This window comes from Toxoplasma gondii, chromosome X (assembly GCF_000006565.2).
Source record: "Toxoplasma gondii ME49 chromosome X, whole genome shotgun sequence".
NCBI classification, from domain to species: domain Eukaryota; phylum Apicomplexa; class Conoidasida; order Eucoccidiorida; family Sarcocystidae; genus Toxoplasma; species Toxoplasma gondii.
The window spans coordinates 622,042-641,932 of record NC_031478.1 but is presented as its reverse complement, the minus strand read 5'-3'; the positions used below and the strand labels follow the sequence as shown (position 1 = coordinate 641,932).

Here is a 19,891-nt window from a genome sequence, read left to right as displayed (position 1 = left end):
GTTGCGGTTGTTACAGCAAACACTCAATGGTCATCTTTGCGTCTGGCAGCAGGAGAAAAAAAGGGGTGATGAGAAACGGGACGTGCGTCTGCAGGGTTCGCGATTTCAGAGAACCACAGAAAACGTGGGAAAACGAATAGGGTGGACCATGCTCGTTCGCGGAAAAAAGCGAGCGGAAAAGGCGTAAAGGGGAAGCTTGAGGTGTCCCGCAAAGGTGGCAAGCACCACAAAAGGGAATGGAAAGAAGAGACAGGACAGGTAAATGAACAAGGAATAAAAGGGCGGAAAACCGAAGGCGACCAACGACAGACTTTACCGGCTCACCGGACTGAGTCTTCAGGAATACGGCGCAGCTCCCGTGTGACACGGGAAAATATTCTGAACTAACCACGCTTCCTGTGTGCGGTTCGAGAATTCGATTTACAGAAAGAGGGAAACGCAGTCGATACTGCACGACAGACACAACACACCGAGGTTGAGAGCGTTTCTGTGTCTCGTTCTCAACCAGGAATAGGAGTGACTTAACCAAGCGCTCGTCTTCACTTCGAGACAGAGAGACGTGCCAATCTTGTACAGGAAATCAACGAGAGAAACTCGACAACGGGGAGGCGGGGAAAGAGATAAAGATGAACATGCGTTTTTTATAGACACACACTGACAAAATGTTCACCGGACACCGTGTTGAGAACCCCTGTCGATGCGGCGTTGACCAGCCAGCTCGCCCCACGCCAAGAAATATAGAGAGGGTATCACCGAGGCGTTCCCCGAGATGCTGCATGATGAAAATGTAGACAGAAACTGGCTTGGACAAGATAATTCAGTTGTTGTGAGGAGAGCAAACTCCCAAATCAAGCAAACCGAGTTTTGAAAGCGGAGTTGATCTCTCTTGCAGGCCACAATCGAGCCTCACGCCAAATATGCAAGAAAGCGAAAAAGGAAAACAACTTCCTACGTGCGCCATCCTTGGTGACTGTGAGCCAGTGCGGAAAATAACTCGGCTCGTGAAGGGCGGACACACACAGATGTTTCTCTTCGGTGTGCTCCTCGTTTGCGAATCCTTGATGCCAGCACAATCGTACTGGCATCTTTAGAACAACAAACACTTCAAGCACCACGATGCTGTGTCAAGCGTACACGGATACATGTAACCGAGGAAATAAGAGCGTCCTTGCCCTTTCCCATGCACAAGCACACTGATGTGTTCTTCAAAGGAAACCAATGAACAGTTTCTTCCTACGAGAGATCTGACTGCAAGTGCGGCAGACTGCCAGCAAAAGGCGAGACGTGATTCGCGCACGTTCGGAGAGATTGCTCCACCGTTTTCGCCGGCCACCAGCGGAATCAAAAAAACTATCAGAGGTTTCGGCATTCACTGGAATGTAGACTGACTTGCCCTTTGCCACCTTTACAGACTTGAGGAGAGTCGAAAATCGATTTGAGCACTCGACACAGACACATATCAGGTGTCCTGGTACCGAAGCTGCAGTTGTGAACACAGAATGCCGGTGAAGACGGAAGCCCCCGCAGACATATCCCCTAAACAATTTCGTTTCCTGGTTCTATTGTGTCCCTGCAAACTTTCGTCCGTTTCGCTTCGCCCTTGCTAGTTAACAAAACCCGGTTAGGAACGAAGGTACTCCGCCAGGTGTAACACGTGAGCTGAGTTAAAAGAGTCAGGAGACAGCTTTTCCCTATCTACCATTCAAAGTTGTGTCAACACACGCACCACAAGTACAACGTTCACGCTCATGGATTCAGTGTTCGAGACTATTTGCCGCTTAGTAACGACTACCCCTTTTAGCGACTTCGGTTTCCTCAACACAGTTAATCAATGATTGCAGTGAGCATCACGCTGTATCCAAACGCTACTGTGTAGACTGCGGAGGTGGCGTTGTGTCGGACGTAGTCACCACGGCATGTTTCAAGGAAACCTAGGGGCTTCTTAGGCCAATGCCTCGAAGCGCCTCCACGTTTGGAGATTCGGAGCGACTCTCGCGGCAGCAGGAAATGCTGTTGGTGAAAGGCCGGGATTCGTTTTTCCCCAATACTTAGAGAACGGCCAAGCAGCTTTGAACACAAGCTGAAAGCATAAAATGACCCGCAAGGAAGAAGAAAGTAGACCAGCGCAGACGCAACGAGACATCCGACAGGCTCTGCCAGTGCTATAGACAAGGAACGACAAATACGCAAGACTGGGAACCTGCGCGACATAATAACGGAAGGCAGGGAACCAGTGATAACATCAAAAGTGGCAGAAGCGATTGAATGCTGAGTAATTGTTACACACATAGACAGCACACACGAGAACGGTCTCCGGATGTAATCAAGCAGTAGAACGCCTATATATCGACAAATCGCATGCGTGAAATAAAAATGCCACCTGCCCGTTCCTCGTGGCTCATAAATCGCAAGGGAAGAACCATCAGAAGTCACTTGGTAGTTCAGTCAAACCTGATGAGATCCGGTTTCACTGCCTGCCGGTCACCCTGGATTTTCCGTACTTTCTGTGGGTCTTTTCTTTTTCCGTTTGGCTCGGATTTACATCTTCGCTTCTTCAGAGGGAATGAGGCAGCAGTAAGTCGCGGAACTCCGGCAAAACATCTTCTGCTCGCTCGGGGAAGTAGAGCGTCTTGGCATACAAGGCAAGAATCTGCGCCTTCTCTGTAACGCGGCTGAGGGTCGACAGAGACGACAGCTTCTGACGTCTTCCTGTTCTGTCTATCGTTTCGTTCATCTGTTCTACATGTGTCTCCGAGCGACGAGACACGGGCCAGTTTGCTGTTGCCCTGCTGCACTTTGCGTCTGAGGTTGCTTTCAGGGCACCGAACAAAAGCTCTCTTTCACTGCCGTCTGCTGCTGCCTCCTCTCCCGACTCCTCGCCTCGTTTCTTCCTGAAAGACAAAGAATGCCCATGACACCTTCGCTTCGTCTCAGGCTCCGTCTGTATGCGGTCGCCGGGGGGGTCGCCAAGCGCGGGGCTGGCGGAGAGAGCCGAAATGTCCAGCCTTGTGGGTGTGTCGGATTCGGGCAAAAGCGAAGAGACAGGGGGCGGACCGGAGACACCGGAAAGGCAAGAAGACACAAAAGACGCTGAAGTCCGGACAGAAGGAGATGCGGAAGATCGACGAGGAGGTTGGAGGGAAGCACACCGAAGAAGGCCATCCCGTGTCCACGATTGAAGAAGGAAAGAGACGTCTGCGAGATCCAATATTGCCAACATGTCCTTCACCTACAATCAAACAGAAACCAATTCCAGGGAGAAAGTGAAAAACACTAAAGTAAAGCCCATGTTGCACCCTCGAAAAAGAAAAATGAATATATATATATATATGCAGTCACAATAATTGATGCTGCCCACCAGACAGATTGAGCTGATGTCTCGTACATCTTAGAGAGAGACAGACATCTCTACACAACCCTACACCTAGGAAGCTGGAATCGTGGCTCCTTCTCGTCTTTGTCGAAGCAACCCATACAAAAACATAGACGTTAGTAGCAACGGCAAGCGCTTGACCCAAATCAAAGGTAGGCCTACCTATATAACGAGGTACATACAGGGTACACTATATATATATATATATACATACATACATACATACATACATCACTGGGGCTTCAAGCGACTGGAGGCCACCGCGCGACCGCGCGTGTTTCTTTGGTATTGGGAAGCACTTCAATGAATGCTTTTTGCGCCAGGTTTTTTCAAGGCTTCGCAATCCCCCGACTGAGTCCGTGACCTCACCTCTGTTGCTGAGCTTCCAGGCTTGCTTGTAAGGAGACTCCAGCACCTGAGAGCGAGAAGCTGAAGTAGCGATGCATGCACGCGGCCATCCAGGCGAAGCCAGGGAGCCACAGGGACGATGTCTCGCTGAAGGGTAGCAAGTTTTCCTGATCGGAGTTCTTGCGTCGTCTCTGGCTCTTCACCGCGAATTTCTCTACATGCGTTTGCTGCCCCTGCAGTTTGATTTCTGTCTCTTTCTTCGAGACTGTCCAAGTTCGACATTCTGTGCCGAGACGCATTCAATACGCTGTCTCCCCTGTCTCTTTGCGAGAAGCTGTTGTGTGGCACAAAGGAAAGACGTCCGTTTCTCATCGTCGTCTCCCCCTGCGCGGGGATCAGACCTCTTGCCGCCCAACTGTGTCTTTGTTCGAAGAAAGCGCGAGCGAAGAAACGCTGCGCGATACGTGTGACGCAAGAGATGCGAAGGAGAGGCTTTCCACGAACTGCGCTAAGGGCCGGCGAAACAGAGGGGGCATTTTTCTCTTCACACTCGTTTGGAATTGAAGCTCGAAGCTCCGTGTCAGTCGCCTTCTCACGCACCTTCCGTAATGATCCCTGTCTGCAGACCTGCGCTGACCCCCCCAGCCGGCGGCTGGACTCGAGGAGGTCCACAGAGGCCTCGCCCCACACTTCGTGAATGAGCGGGGAGACACCTGCAAGAACGGAAGAAGATTTCACGAATGCAGGCAAGAACGGCCTTTGGCGAGAGGGAGAAGGCTCTGAAACGCCGCAACTCAGCACTGGTCTGTCTCGTGAAGGAGTAGAGGACGAAGAGGAAGAAGAGGCGACAAGCCGTGCAGTCCGTCCAACACCTCCGCTTTCTCCAGACGATGTCTCCTCTGACACTGTGTTCTCTTCGTTTCGTCCTTCTTCTCCATCGCCGGTCACGGCCTTCAGCTTTCCGACATGGTCCTCGATGACCTCTAAACGGCGGACACAGTAGCGCCTCGCGGCTTCTTGAGCGTCGACCAGATGCCAGTCGTGGGCGCCGGGGACAACGACAAGAAATCTGAGCGACTGGAGAAGAGAAACAAGCAGAAGAAATGCCTGTCCCACCGCGGCACTCAAAAGGTCTTCCTCGGCTCCAGTGTTGGCGTCGTCCTCACGTTTTGTCTCCGGCTTTTCTTCGCGTCTTCTACTCGCTTCGCTCACTGCCGTCGCTGCAGGCACGACGTCCTGATGCCTGCTGGCTCGGATGTCTCGGCTTCCTTCCGTCTCTGCCTCGGACTCCTCCGTCCGCCCTCTCAGCGCTTCCGCAGCAGGACGAAGGCTCTCCACAAGATCCGCCAACGCGTTGTCTCCGCCGTGTGCCCGGTACGCAGTGCCTTCTACTGCTTCCCCAGACGAACCACAGCGTGTGCGGAGCGAGGACGAAGAAGAGGAACGGGAAGCGGAGTGAGCAGACGAGGGAGGCGAAGAAGAAGAGGGATGGGCAGAAGAGGAAGAAACAAAGGTAGTGGCACCCTGCAGAGGGGATCCGGATGAGCGGAGAAACTGCAAGAAAGCCGGTTCCTTGAGAACAGCGTCTCGCTTTGTCGGGTCGAGAAATAACTGGAACGCGGTGCATGCAGGCATGCCGTCGGCCTTGGTCGAGGCTGTGCAGGCCAGAACGAAGGTGGTAAGTTTGAGGAGAGGAAGAAGAACGGCGAGAGCTTGAGACGAAGGTGGCGGTGAACATAGACAACAACAGCAACACTCGAAAGATGCAGAAGAAGAGAGACGAGACGCGTGACAGTTCGTAGACGAAGGCGTCGGCCCTGTTTCTTCCGGAAACAGATTGCCCTTCTTATTCCTCTTTCCGCGTGCGTTCTTCGACTTTAAGCCTCCCAGATTCGTCTCTTCTCCACCCATGACCTGCGCGCGGCATGCACTCCCCCCTCTCGGTTCGGGACCATCCGTGCCATTTGCGCCCTCGCGGTTCCATTCTTTGCTTTCCTCTTCGCTCTCCAGTGCCTTAAGGAGGAGGCGGGCACCATCTGAAGGCAGCGGATTCGGAAGAATCGGGAGGAGAGCTTGACGCGTCAAGAGGCGGACAGCTAGCGCATGCAGCGCTCTGATCCCGCACTTGATGCATGCATCTTGCATCGTCGTTCGCCCGGCTTCCGATCTGCTTGCCTCCGTCGCTGCGAATCGCTCCGCGGCCACAGAAGACGCGGTTTGTCTTCCCTTTCTCTTGCACTTTCGTGATTTCCTTTCGTCCTCTCCGTCTCCCGCCTCCGGCCCCGAGGAATTGAAGAACACCTGCCATGCCTCCTCGTCCAGAACAGGGCCTTGTGACGGAACGGAGAATTCGTGAATGAAGCTCACGCGAGCTCCCCGGCTCACCGACGAGGTCTCGCCTGCCTCGGTCGCTCTTCCTCCGCTCCGCTCGTCTTCGTCTTCACCTCCAGGTTCACCCTCTTCATGTCTGCTCTCATGCGGGCACCTGTCACATTTCAAAAAGAGACTCTGCGGTTCCGGCTCGGCCGCGCCCGCCCACGCCCCCGCGTTTCGCGCGCGCGCATGCACTCGGGTCTCTGGGACGGCTCCTACGTCTCCTGTGGGGCCTTCGGGATGACCCTGTTCTTCTCTTCTCAAACTGGCAGACTCCAGGACCTCTGTGTCCGTCAGAGACAGCCTTGCGACAAGCGTGGGGTTCTGGCTGTTTGCGTTTCGCCTGCTTGTCGCGGCCGATGCTTTCACGCTGCCTCCATCGGCGGTCAGGTCTCCCTGTCTTTCGTTGGTGTTCGGAGACGGTTTTTCCGAATGCACCTGAAAGAGATGCGGCGAATACACTGGACTTGCATGCAGTCGCAACGTGGTCGCTGCGTCTCGCCACCAGTCCCATTTGCGGTCTTCGTCGAACTCTGGCAAGCAGAGCGGAAACCCGCCACTGCCAGCTTCCAGCACGGGAGCTCCGGAGATGTTTCGCGAAGCGTTTTCGTTTCGCGCGTCGCACACCACCCTCGACGAAGAGTCTCCGACACTGTCTCCGAAACTGGCGCCGCCAGACGCGGCGAGAACAAAGTGAGCCCAAGCTGCAAATGCTGAAGACCCGCGACAGAAAGCGGGAGGAAACATGGAAGGATCGACGGCGTCTTGTTCGCTAGCTGCGCCGAGAAAACCATCGACCAAATGGAACCCCGGGGGTGGGAGAGGCGAACTCGCCGAAGAACAAACAGGAGGCCGGCGCGACAGCGAAGAAAAACCACGAACCTGCCCAAGACTCGCGCATGTAGAGTCTGGAGCCTTGCTTTGGGGAAGCCTGTGAAACTCGCGTCTTCTCTCCGTCGCGCTGGCTCCTTCAGAAAGCCTTGCCTCCGATGCGGAGGAAGTGAGAGACACGCGATCTAGGTTCGGAGACACCCTCGACGTTCCTTCCTCTCTCTGAGGCGTAGAGGAACATCTGTTAGGCTGCATGCGCAGCGACTGCATGCGCAGACTTGCGAGGCGCGGCACGCCACGCGTCAAACGCAGCAAGTGAGTTGTGACGCCTCCTTCGACGATGCGAGCCGCGAGGGAAGCGGCGCGGTCGCCTTGCTCTTGTTCCTCGTCTCTAGCTTTTTCGTCGTCGTCGTCGCCATCGACACCCAAGAAAGAAGAAGAAAAGAGGGCCGACGTCTCCGCAGATGCCGTTGGAGCGTCTCCGTGGGACGGCAGCGCCGCGCCTGAGGGCGCGTCTGTGCCTTCGAGTAAAAGACGCAAGAGACTCCTGTCCAGGTCTTCCTGTGAGAAAAGACAAAGCAGAGAGAGGGGCGTAAACACCAGAAGACACAGTGGACGGGAACGAAATGTGGAATGAGATATCTGGCGGGGTGGAACGGCAGAAGAAACGCAGAAGAAGCAGCGGTGGAACAGCGGTGACGCACAGGGAATACGCCATAAAAAACGCAACGCGCGAAAGGCGGAGAACAGAATTGGCATGGGGGGTAAAAGGGTTTGGACTGCGAGCCCAGTGCAGAAGCAATCAGAGGAAACGGGGATAAAAAGACAAAGCAAAACTATGCGAAGAGAATACATGCGTGCGAAGAATATTCGCCGCGAGCGGAGCATTGGAGAGTCGAGAGAAGACGCCAGGGAAAACACAGTGAAACTCCAAAACGCAGAACGACCTCAAGGGAAACCCAAAACTCCAAGAATACAAGAAGAAACAATGGCCTTCTGCGGAAGTCACATAAACTGCCGGTGTCACCTGAGTCACGTGAGACACTGTTGCGAAAGTTCCAGAAAACTAGGAGGAGAAAAGAAACGTGCGTCAGAGAGCTCCAGTGAATCGGCGCGAGGCCGCGAGAAGGCACAGCTGTCTGTTCCAGAAGCGTTCAATCCCTATGCGGCCCAAAGACGAGAACATGTTTCTTCGCCGCCTTTGTCTGGGACAAGGAATAAACTCCCCGCGCTGCACACGTACATCGTCCAGAAGTCCTTCAGCGTCTGCCGCTTCTTCGTCAGCTGCTTCGTCCGCGAGAGGCTGAAAAGCAAGAAAAAAACCAAGCAAATGCATATCCCACTGCTGAAACGGATTCATCGGACCCTGCGAATCTGGAACAAACAGGGGGAATCTCCCACTCTGCGGTTCGGCTTAGTTCTGTCGACAGTCTGTTCGCCGAATACACAAAAATTGTTTCGTTCACCTGCGGAAACCGTTATTACCATTTCTGCCACTTTGACACGTTGGCCGGCGACTCATCGGTCTCCCGATCGATGCCTCTCCAACTTGTCCCTCTCGCCAACTGGTTGAACCCCCGCGTTCACTGGTCCCAGGCCCTGCCCCTACCTTGCGTGCGACAGTTGCGCCTGCATATGAGGACTCAGTAACTGTTGAAGGAAGAGAGCTGACTTGTGTCTCGAGGGAAATGAGAGGGTCACCGAAAAACAGACAGCGCCAGTTTCCTTAGAGAGGAACACCAGCCTCGAGACGCATGCAACGATGGTTCCGTTTTCTGCGTTTCTGTGTCGATAGACAACCAGCCCTTTGCTCGCGCGTGCCGACGAATAAGTGAAACAGCACACAACTCGACAGTGCGGCGGTTGCATGCTTTGCAGAATCTTCTTTGAAGTCCGCTTTTCTGAACACTCCGTCCCCACCACAGCTGCTTGCCTACCTCCTGCTCGTCTTGGCCTTCTGGCCTCAGCGCTTTTTTCGTGCTCTCTGCCGCGTCTGTAACGGGAGACCCTCGGGTGTCTCCAAGCGAAACTGGGTCTGCTTGACCCGGTTCTCTCTGAGGCCTCTGTCCTTCTTGGGAAGCTGGTTCTCCTCCGGTGCCGTCGCCTTGGACTGGCGACTCTCCCGCAGCTCTCCGGCCTGTCTTCGGAGCACCCAGCATCCCACAGACTCGCGCGCAGTACTGCTCAACAGGGTCGCCTCTCTCGTCGGCAGCGTCAGCGTCTGACTGTTCGTCTCCTGGGCCTCCGTACACGCGCGTCTGCAACGGAGATACGCCTTCGCCGTCTGCTTCCCAACCGGGAAGAAGAAGAAGATCCTCCTGCGCCATGCGCTCCAAGAGAATCAGCGCGGAGGCCGGAGAGACGCCCAGAGATGCGCTGCTGATTTCTCGCCAAGAAATGCCACAAGACGAGACATCCTTCGTTTCTCCTGGAGCAGCGGACGGAGGGATGCCCTCGGCCTCCGCGACCGCTTCCCTTTCTCGCTTTCTCGGCGCTCTCTCTCTTGACTCGCGTGCTTTCTCCGCTGCTGTCGCCCGCGTCGTCTCTTCCGCGAGAGCCTCTGCTGCGTCTTGTGCTACCTCTTCGGTTGGATCTTGTGAGTGGTTCTCGACGTTCCCTCCCTCCCTCGCTTCTCGTGTGTCGCTCGCGTCGTCCGAGTCGAGCGCCCTTCTGTCCCCTCGCGAAGAGACACCTGGCGACGCGCTGCGGGGCGACTGCGGTGAGTCCGACAACGGGACGGTGCTGAGGCTCTGCTTGTCACTGTCTCCTTCACAAGACTCGAACGACTCCCTTTGCTCCAGGATTGCGTGACAGCATGCCGAGAGAGATCTGAGGCCGCGCAGCTTGCCAAACAGCGCTGCCCGAGCACCGCTGAGAGAAGACACAATTTGAAATCAAACACCGAAGACTCTTGTGCGGTCTTCGGAATTGAAACTCGCGAGCCACTGGGCGGCCGCGGACGCCCACGCACTCCGCACGTCAGAAGACTTGACCGTCTGGCGTCGCAGCAAAAAGGTACATGCACTTTTCATTCTCACATATACTGCCATATATATATATATATATACACGTCCCAAGTCGTACTTCTTCAATACTTTCCCGTCATTTATACAGCGATCTGTCATCTGTCAATTGGTCGATGTCGCTCTATCTCTCTATCTCTCTATCTGCCAATCTGGCTCTCTCTCTCAATATATACCTAGATATATCTACAGCTAAATATCTATCTATACGAGAAATCTACCTCTATTCATCTGTCTTTCTACCGATCAATCATCCGTTCATATAGACCCATGGACATGCGTGTATAATTGTGTACGTCGCTACAGAAAACGATTGCATTTGTGAAGAGTTCGCCAGACGGCCCTTCGAGTGGAAAGCTCTGAAACCAGTCACGGACCGTGGCTGTGTTTACGTCCGTCCTCCCCCTGTTTCTTTTTTTTCAGTTCGTATCCCCTCTTCTTTTCTCTCCTTTGCCCAAGGGTCGTCTCTCTCTGGCCTTCTTCTTCCTTCTCCCTCTTTCCTTCTGTCTCTGTTTCCACTGTGGTTCTCTCTTCCATGAGCAGTTGTCTCTTCTTTCGCCTTTAGACTTACGCGCTGAGGGCGAAGGATCGTCTGCATTTCGCCGCAAGCAGCGCATGCAGAGGCGACTTGCGTGTGATGCCTGCGTCTCGCTTCTCCCCTTTGTCGGCGACTCTCTCTTCGTCCTTCGCATCTTCGTGTTCGCCTCGTCCTCCCGCTCGGACTCGGCTCTTCGCGCAAGCAGTTGACGACGCGGACCTGGCTCGAGGAGGCAGCAGATGGTGAGGCAGCGGCTGCTTCACATGCGTCACCCAGCCCCGGAGACTCCAGAGCCGCCAGATAGCCTTCCACTCCCCTTCTCGGAGCTCCTGGGCCGCTTCGAAGGCGGTGAAGGGTCGATAGTGCGTGAGAGGAGTGAGCAAGAGCATTTTCAACACCGTCCTCGCTAGCGTGACTCTCGGACAGTTGAGGGGTCGACAGGTCTGTTTACAGAAAGCACAGAGGCTGTGTCCTATTAAAAGAGTTGCATCAGATGACTTCAGGGACAACTCGGGATCCGGTGAGAGGCGAGAAGGGACGTGCGTCTCGAGGAAAGAAGGACTGGTCGAGACGTTAGAGTCCCCCGAAGGAAAGACGGCAGAGACGAAGAGGACGATGGTAGAGCGAGTGGCGGCTGTGCCGTAGACACCGGTACACGCTTTGCAGGCAACGCTAGAAGAAGAAAGTCGGAGGAACGACGGCGCGAGAAGGTAACGAAAGCGGAGGCGATGAACGCCAGAAAGAAAGGACGAGAGAGAAGCGCCAGGGGAAGAGAGGCGAGCAGAGTGAAACACATAGAGTACGCGAGAAGAAGAACTAAGTGAAGGCGCGTACCTAAGAAGCGGAGGCAGAAGAGGGGAAGAGAGTGGGATGGAGAAAACACAGAACGCTTCGGAGGGACGAAAAAAAGGATGTCATGAGGGGATGCGAATCGCTGAGTCGCTGCGTATGTGATTCCTGAATAATGTTTCATCTGGATCGTGTCTACCTCCAAGACAGGAAGGAAGGATTCAGGCGCAAACCGACGCGTCGATTCCTCAGAAAACGACACAGAGACGTATTTCGACTGTTTGCGGTCAACACAGAAGCTGCGAACCATCGAGAGCCCGAGGACGTGGACATTGCCCCTCGGTGCGACACAGGATTCAGAACAGGTTCTCGGTTTTCGATTCAAACACTGTCCGTGTGGGCCAGTAGTTTTCCAGGTCACTGAAAAGGAGCTTCTCCGCCACATCAGTGCACTCACCAGTGAAGTTGTTCGCATGCACTGAACGGAGGGTGAGGCGCCCCACAAAGGCGAAGGCGTTGAGCGCAAGAGCAGGCGATCTGCAGGCGCACCGTCGCCGAGGTGAGTGGCGTCGGAACGAAATGAGACAGACGAGGAGACAGGAGCAGGCTGGGGGGCCAGCGTTGCGTCTGCCAAGGCACACAGTTCAGAGTCAAGCAGGCTGTCCTCCAGAGATGCCGCGCGAGCATCGAAAATCGACGGAATGCGACACGAGGTCACGTGACTCCTGAGCTCGAAGCCTGCCAAGCGCCTGAGGAGAGAAGAGAGGAGCAGAGAGAAGCCGGCAGAAGCAGACAGTGCTGCAGAAGAGAAAGGACAAAAGCAACGCGACGAACGGGGCCAACAGAGAGAAGAAGAGAGGAGACGAGAGGAAAGAGAGATGGAGACAAAGAAGAGAGAGGGACACCGCAGAAGGTGATCTAGATCGGAAGGCAGACACGCATAAGGAGAGCCGAAGAACAGGCAACACCATACGAGAACTCCAGATGTAGAGACAGACGACTGAGATAGAGACAGGCACAGGCAAGTGGATTATTAAGGCAACGGCGAGACAAGGCCACACACATCGGGAGTGTGAAAACAGGCAGACCAGATGAGAGAGGCGCCTTTACCGTGCGCCCGTACGAGATGGTCGGCGACCCACTCTTCACACAGTAGAAACGAAAGTCCACACGTCGTGAGAAAAACGGGAGGACAAGTCGCCATATTTATATATATATATATATATATGCGACAGAAAGACGTCACCGTATTACACTGGTTAGAACAGAACATGGGTCCAAAAACTAATTACACCACAGAAAGAAATAAGTAACCTCCGAGTTCGCTTCGACGTCGAAGACAAGGAGACCTACCGGTAGTTGTTGAAGGCCCGGTAGTTGACTGGGCGCCGCAACATGAGGAAGGAGAAGACATGCATGCAGGCGGCGGGGTCGAGGGTGGCGCTACAGAGCGAGCTCAAGATCTACACGGGAGGAACCGGGACAGAGATTAGAGGAAAAAACACAGAGAGTGGAACAACCGAAATACCTTCAACTGGGAGGCACAGATGCAAAAAGAGTCACGCTGAAGCGTCGCAGAGAAAAAGACGGCCGACGATCACGAGCAGGTAGAAACCGCAACTACAAAGACAACAACAGCGTCATGTGCGACGCGAGGTCAGAGTAGCCGAGACAACGACTAAATCAACACACGCGAAGAGGAACCGCAGGAAAAGAAGACGAAAGAAGAACGGCGATGCCGATGACCAGCAGAGATGATCAGAAACTGCTAGTGAGCGTCACGTGTGAAACGAGGAAAGAGAGGGACAGTCAAGCAGAGACATGAAAAAAGCCGAACAAGCGTAAACGTGCAGACTCCGTAGGGCCGTGACGAGGTCGACATTCGGTTGAGGATCAACTGAAAGACTCCGTTTCGATTTTAGAGGAGACCCGGTTCGGATCTCGTCGCCCAGACGCACCTGCCACACAGGATGTGAGACCGGAGGGAGCGTTCTGCCGTCGACCCCAAACACACTGGGGAGGGCGCTGTCCTGTCTCCCATACGCAGCAGCATTGGAAGAAGAGAGAGAAGACCAAGGAGCGCCAGTGAAAGACGAGGAGAAGGAAACAGCAGTACGTGAAGACGCGCAGGCGTCGAAATCTCCGTTGCCTCCGGGAGAAGAGCAAGAGCCACGAGCGCGCGCCAAACGTTCAGCAGCGACGAACAGGCGCTCCGCCACAACGCTCGCAGTGACAAAACCAAATTCATCCTCTGTAAAGAAAACGAGACAGAGACCTTGTTTTTGACGAAGTCACCATCTAGGGGGGCAGCGAGGGGGGGGGGGGGTGACGCGGGCACCGACCGCATGCACAAAGCACTTTCCAGGGCCCCGACAAACCTAGGCATCATGGAACGAAACTTGGTGACTGCACCTCCGCTGATCAAGAGGACGTTCAACCGTGCGCTCGTGCATTTACGACTGTAGATGCAAACATATGTATCTATATCTATTTATATCTATATCTATATCTATATCTATATATATATATATATATATGTATATGCAAATGTTTGTATTGTTGCGGAGGGGAAGAAAGGTCTACTGGGCGACTCACGTATTCGTGTGTAGATGACTTCACATGATTTGAGGACTGTATAACTCGAGCCACCTGGAAATGTACAGCCAGAGGGCGTCTGGGGAAATCGCTTCGAAAGAGAGCTGACGAGACACACGAGTGCACCCGTCAACAAGTCCGTTTAGACTGTAGATGTGCAGAAAGAAGAAGACCGCCAAAGGCGACAAAACGAAGGAAAACGCGACGACGGTCTCTACCTTTTCGCATTGCCCGAAGAAATCGCTGAACAGCCTCAGAGAGAAGTCCCGCCGCTGTCGAGCTGCCGCCGGGTCCTCCCTGAAAGAAACGCATGCCGGACGGCGCGGCATCACCGACAACGATGGGGGCCTCTTCAACCCACCTCTGCATATATGTCAGCCATGTCTTGAATATATATATCTATATATCTATCTATATATATATATATATATATATATATGTATACATGTGTACGTCTCGCCTGGTCGTTTTATTGACAGATCCATCAACTTCTCTATCGGCCGTTCTACAGACGTCTGGATCTCGCTCTCTCCCTACATATCCTTGAAGCGTTCCCTCTCCGTCTCTATGAATCCCCAACTGGTTGCCGTCGGGCCGAAGCATGAGTGAGTGCAACAGCAGGCAAAACACCCACCTTGCCTATCTTGTCTGAAAGCCAGGATGCGGTCGTGTCAACGAGCGACGCTTCTTCGTCTCTGAAATGCAAGGGTGAAAGAGCCTCGTCATCGCCGTCCTCTTTCTCATGAGAATTGTGGATAAGCTCGTTGCTTTGCAACGGCTGGCAGCCGCCAAACCGTTTCCCGGACCGAGGCAGCGAGCCTCCTGGGGGCGCAGCAGACACGCAAGACCACGCGAGCTTGCATGCAAGGTGTCTAAACATTACCCCCTTGGCACAAGTGAACCAACGAATGTGCGCGTAACAATATTGTCACATGCACATGTATGTCCGTAACGTTACATGGCAATACTGACACATACAAATATATATATATATATATATATATATATATGTATGGATGTGGATATTTGTCTCTGGGGTTGCAGGGGGAATGACAGGCACGCAAGCAGTACTGGGAGGTATGCATGACAAATAAATGAGGGAAGTGACAGCGGGAAACACATGCAGCGGAAAATAAAGCGATAGCTTACCGAGGTCGTCTCGTTCTTTCTGTTTTCGTTTTCGCCGAAATGCAAGGGCCAGCTGCTTCTGCTCCTGAGCCTGCTGGACCCTTTGGAGTCTCCTGCAGCCACACGACCGACGTTTGCATTCCAGGTTTTGCATTCGTATCTAGCCACACCTTATCAGTTCTTGCAACATGTACAAGCTTCGTTCCACCGACCGCTATGCATGTAGATATATGGATATACATACACAGAGATGTACTGATATATACAGATAGATATGCAAGGACAGAAGCACCCGGCCACAGCTACGTATAGCGCGTCACCGCGCCTCATCTGCATGGGCTTACGCATACATATACATGCATACCTCCACTTCGCCTACATCCTTGAATATATGCATACATGCACACTTATGTTCTCTGTATTTGAACCGTGCGTACTTTTCTTTTTCCCAGGGTAGCACAAAAGTATCGGAGTCTGCAGGGAGTTCTGTTTTGTGAATTTTTTCATAGTGGTGTTTGAGGGCTCGAATGAGGCTGTACAGGCAGCCGCACAAGTGGCAGCGGAACCGGACATCTCGCGTTCGGTGGAGAAGGACGAGGCGTCTGCCGACGAGGAGTTTTCTGTCTCTTTCTGTCCTTCTCTCGTCGTGGGTTTCTCGCCTCTCGTTCTCGCCCTCTGTCTCGCTCCCGCTGCCGTCCTCTGAGCCTGGATGATCTGCGTCGGCGTCCAGACGTCGCCGTTTTCGTCTGTCTCTTCTGGCCTCGCCGTCTTCCAGAGCGTTCTTCGGAGCTCGAAGGCCGGGCAAATGAAACGCGAGGCTCTGAAAGCCGCATCCGACCCCGCCTCGCGTCTCAAAGAGTCTCAGCAAGAACCGCAACACAACCTGAGGAACGAGTTCCACACACGTCCGCGACAAGCAAGAAAAACAAACTCAAATATTCAATAGCAAAACATACTAACAGAAAGAACACGGGAGTCTTCTCCAAGCCCCAAAGGTGCTACCAAAAAGGCTTGTGCTTCTCCAGTTCAGAAAGAGAAATGAACGACTGGCGAAACGAGTGAGGTTACCTTTTACACTGTCTTATTGGAGACTCTCGAGGTGGAGCATCCGCACACGGTAGCCGCTTATTGTTGTATCGAGGAGTGTCAAGAGATTTCTTAGGAAGTCCAGATTCCAGAGGCAACGCCCAAGCCTCTAGCAGAAAGCCGAGCCATAGCAAAGGCGCAGTGAGGAAAAAGGCAACTAGTGTAGGTTGTAGAGCACAGAAAATGAAGACACAGGAGTCGCCGCGAGCGCAGACTGGGCATGTTCGAGAACAGAGAGGAAGGAGCTTTGAAAAACCAGATGATGAGGCAGGCAACGGAGACAGAAGACCAGGAACATCTAAGTCAGAGTTTTGTGTGGAGTTTCAGAGTGTTGAAAGGACCCAGCCAACAGCGCGTCAGCACAACAGGTCGAGGCCGTCTAAGTGTGGCACACATGGCGACCACGGCGCAGTTCCGACAACTGGAGCTAGAGACATATCTGTATAGATCGATCGATATCGATGGAAATAGAAAACGGCATATTCATATATATAGATATAAATATAGAAATAGATAGACAGGGCTCCGAACTTCTGCCGGAAGCAAGAGCACAAAGACAGAAAAACAGAGCCACCGCACAGTTGGCATCCAGTTACATACCGTAGATGTGCCTCTTCATATACAGAAAAGTGTGTTCAGATCCACCGACAACGAAACGGAGAGACCGAACTCAAGGCACAGTCATACAGAGATGAGCAACGAGAGAATTCGCGCCATCATGAAATGGAAAACCTGCATGCGATTTAGGCAGGCTCGATCGAAGACCTAGGCTGAAGGGCGTCAGCCTTGCCGGCCAGTATTCTGAGAATACAGAACAGAGGCGCATGTATCAGCCAACACAACCAAGATGGCATGTGGCTTTTACAAACTGGCTCTTACATCAGTTGGAATCCTCAGCCTGGATGCAAGGCTTTGCACTTCGGGGCTGTGAGGCGAGAAGACAAGTCGTCCCAGCTCTTCTCCACCCGCCTCTCTGTAACGATCCAAGATGATTTCTGCAAATGCATCGAGTTCCGCCTGAAGCCCGGAAGACAAGGCAGCAGAAAACGGAGATCTCCAAGTTTTTTATTTGCCAAATGTGCATGCACAGGCCTGAGCAGCTGCTCACGGTCCGGCAGGCGCAAGAGCACACAGCTGGCCACATAACGCGAGTCCGAGAGAGCTCATATGAGGGGCAAGCGAGACACGACAAGAAAAATGGCTTTACCACGCAAGTGGATGGAGGCGTTGAAGCTGGGAAGAGAACCGAAAGGCACAAAGCAGAGTGAGCGGCGATACACGGCAACCGAAGTGTCTGTGTTACGGAAACGAGAGGAAGGATCTGAAGGTGCCGAAGAACATTGGAGAAACCTAGGATCGTCAACGGACCCGGAGATACGGCGTGAGGAGAATTTGACCCTTCCAGTTCCGCTTGCTGAAGGCTTCGGCGACAGGGAAGTTGGCTGGAAGGGGAACCTGGAGACGCAAACAGAGAGGAAACACATGCCTGCCAGTCCCGCCTTCGACTGTTGGAGTTCTTGTCCTCGTCGAGCACGCGCCTACACAGACCTCGGCGGGACTCGAGAGGCCGCCCTATCTTGTGCAACAGTCACGACGAAAAGGCGACACTTACGATGCCGCGAGTCCTCATGGATTCATTAGCCTACGCTCGGTAGTGTGTCTCTGTTTGTGCGAGTCGACGATCACAATTCTGGACAGCGGACATCGTGCGTACACATGCAGTGTCTACTGATGCTGCGATCGTTTGCGGTAGTTACAACCTCCTGCACAGCCGCCAGGAGTCGTGCCAGCGGCAGAGTTGCCAAGAAGCTTCATGGTTCCACCCTGGAAACAAACGGTGGTGCCGCCTTGGAAAACGTAAGATGCGGATGCCCGACACAGCCCCCCAAAGCGAAGCACAGAGCACTCTGGTACTTTTACACGGTGTGGGAACAAAGCGCAGGTGTAGACCATCCCTGTTGCACTAGTACACCGTGTTGAACTGGTTCTATTTCTCCACTTCTCCACTCAGCAGCTTCTTAACTCTGCTCTGCTGACACGGCACCACTTGGAATCTGTGAACAAAAATTGCGACGAGCCTCGAATCTCTCTGTACCTTTGGTCGCGATAGGTCCCCAAGCCCCTGCGTGTCGTCCGCCTCGGTTTGCCGCTGCGTTTCTGCGTCCACCTCCCCGCTCTGCCTTTGCCTTTCTCCAGTCAGAGTCCCTGTCTTTCCCTTGAGCGCGTCAAACGAAGACGGCGGCAACGGCGCGTTGAAGTGAATCCATCGAGCGACTTCGCTCTGTAGCTCCTCCCAGAAGGCCTCGAAGGCCCCGGGGGCCAGCAGGTTGAACTGGCCGAGGGACGCGGCCTCCGGCGAGTCGCCGCCAGGAGACAGCGGCTCTGTCTGAAGGAGACAAAACGGGATGAGTGCAGGCGTTTTGAGCGATGCACAACGCGTCCCTGGAGTTTCTTTAACACACGGGATTTACTGAAGGCAAGAAACTGAAGACGCTCGCCCCGTTGTCCGTGCAGTGACTTGGCGTCCATCAGAAGGACGCTCGTGTCTCGCCCCATAACAGAATGTAAAGACTGTGTGTAGACCAAACGCGACAGGAGAGACAGGCGCGGTTCCGAAAGCCCGGTAACAACACACCACTGCGCAAACCGACGTGCGTAACATCGAACCTAATACTTCTGAACAAAGTTAAATTATACAGGGGTGAACTATGGATGGCTAGTTTCGACGCCCACGATAGAGCAAGGGGCTGGAAGACCATGGCACTGCGCGTGTCTAGGTGATGGCAGAAATATCCTGATTTCCCCGCGCCAGCACCTCCCTGAAGTCCTTCTAAAACGCACAAACTGCCCTTCTACATGTAGACTACGCTGGATCCCGGCTGTCTTCTCCCGCCGTGGTCGGCAGAACATACGGCCACAGAAACGGGGGACACAGAACGTGACTATCACAAATCCTCTCACACAGAACGGGTGCGAGACAGACTGGAAACTTAAAAAGGTGCCTGACCTCTGAAACAAATGCAGGGAGAGAAACGACATCGAGGATTTGCCATCGCGTGACGCCTGGGATATCCCGAGAACCTTCGCCATCTTGTTTGGGCCTCTCAGCAGCGGGTGCTTGACCTGCGCCAGCGTTGCATTCGCTGTCTGGCCCTTTCTCCAGAGACGTCGCCGATGCTGGCAAACAAGAAGCTCCCAACGCGCGAACAAGCCCCATGCGACCTGTGTACAATCACGGCGCGGAAGCGAAAGGCAAACAACGACAGTGAGCAGAGTGGAGACGGCTCCTTCTCCTTTTTACCTGAGTTTCGTTCTAATGTCGCACGCAGCTTCATTTTTCTTCTGTAACACCGCAGCACAACATCTCGCGCCAGTTCACCTCTTGTGCATCCGCCGCTTATTTGACGGTGTTCCCCCGCAGCTGTGCACTTCAAAAACCACCCGACAACCCAGCTCATCCAGACAGGTCGTCTGGCATTTTTCGTTTGACACGTTTTGGAACTTCCTTCCTAAACAACGAGATACATAACAACGCGAATCCCGATTTTTTGTCCTCTGCTGCTGCAGCGTTATTCGTATTTCGAAGACGACAGAGACGTGGTCGACGCTGTTCTACCCCCCCTCCCAGCCAACCGGGAGATCGCGGGGATACACCCCAGCTGATGTAGTAAACGCTGCGACTCCCTATCGCAGGCTTCTCTCTTTTGACCGTTGTCTGTGAAGATTTCCCCGCTTTGCTCGTCACTCGCGTCCCCCGTTTTCGCACCACAACAAACACCATCTCTTCTGTTTTTTGCGGCCGTCGCT

General features: G+C 53.7%; 1 protein-coding gene across 1 annotated transcript in view; it reads right to left on the bottom strand.

Moving 5' to 3' along the window:
- Positions 1-2,554: 2,554 nt before the first annotated feature.
- The window catches only part of TGME49_228070 (hypothetical protein), a gene marked incomplete at both ends in the record, with an annotated part of 30,306 nt that continues 12,969 nt past the window's right edge, over positions 2,555-19,891 (bottom strand). Inside the window, 16 exons of the mRNA XM_018780193.1 lie at positions 2,555-3,229; positions 3,743-7,486; positions 8,169-8,228; positions 8,863-9,796; positions 10,520-10,929; positions 11,733-12,024; positions 12,629-12,738; positions 13,234-13,526; positions 14,089-14,167; positions 14,505-14,692; positions 15,020-15,111; positions 15,436-15,881; positions 16,964-17,101; positions 17,453-17,539; positions 18,180-18,470; positions 19,092-19,306. Coding sequence (XP_018636088.1) covers positions 2,555-3,229; positions 3,743-7,486; positions 8,169-8,228; positions 8,863-9,796; positions 10,520-10,929; positions 11,733-12,024; positions 12,629-12,738; positions 13,234-13,526; positions 14,089-14,167; positions 14,505-14,692; positions 15,020-15,111; positions 15,436-15,881; positions 16,964-17,101; positions 17,453-17,539; positions 18,180-18,470; positions 19,092-19,306 — 8,054 coding nt within the window. The remainder of the gene's footprint in view (positions 3,230-3,742; positions 7,487-8,168; positions 8,229-8,862; positions 9,797-10,519; positions 10,930-11,732; positions 12,025-12,628; positions 12,739-13,233; positions 13,527-14,088; positions 14,168-14,504; positions 14,693-15,019; positions 15,112-15,435; positions 15,882-16,963; positions 17,102-17,452; positions 17,540-18,179; positions 18,471-19,091; positions 19,307-19,891) is intronic.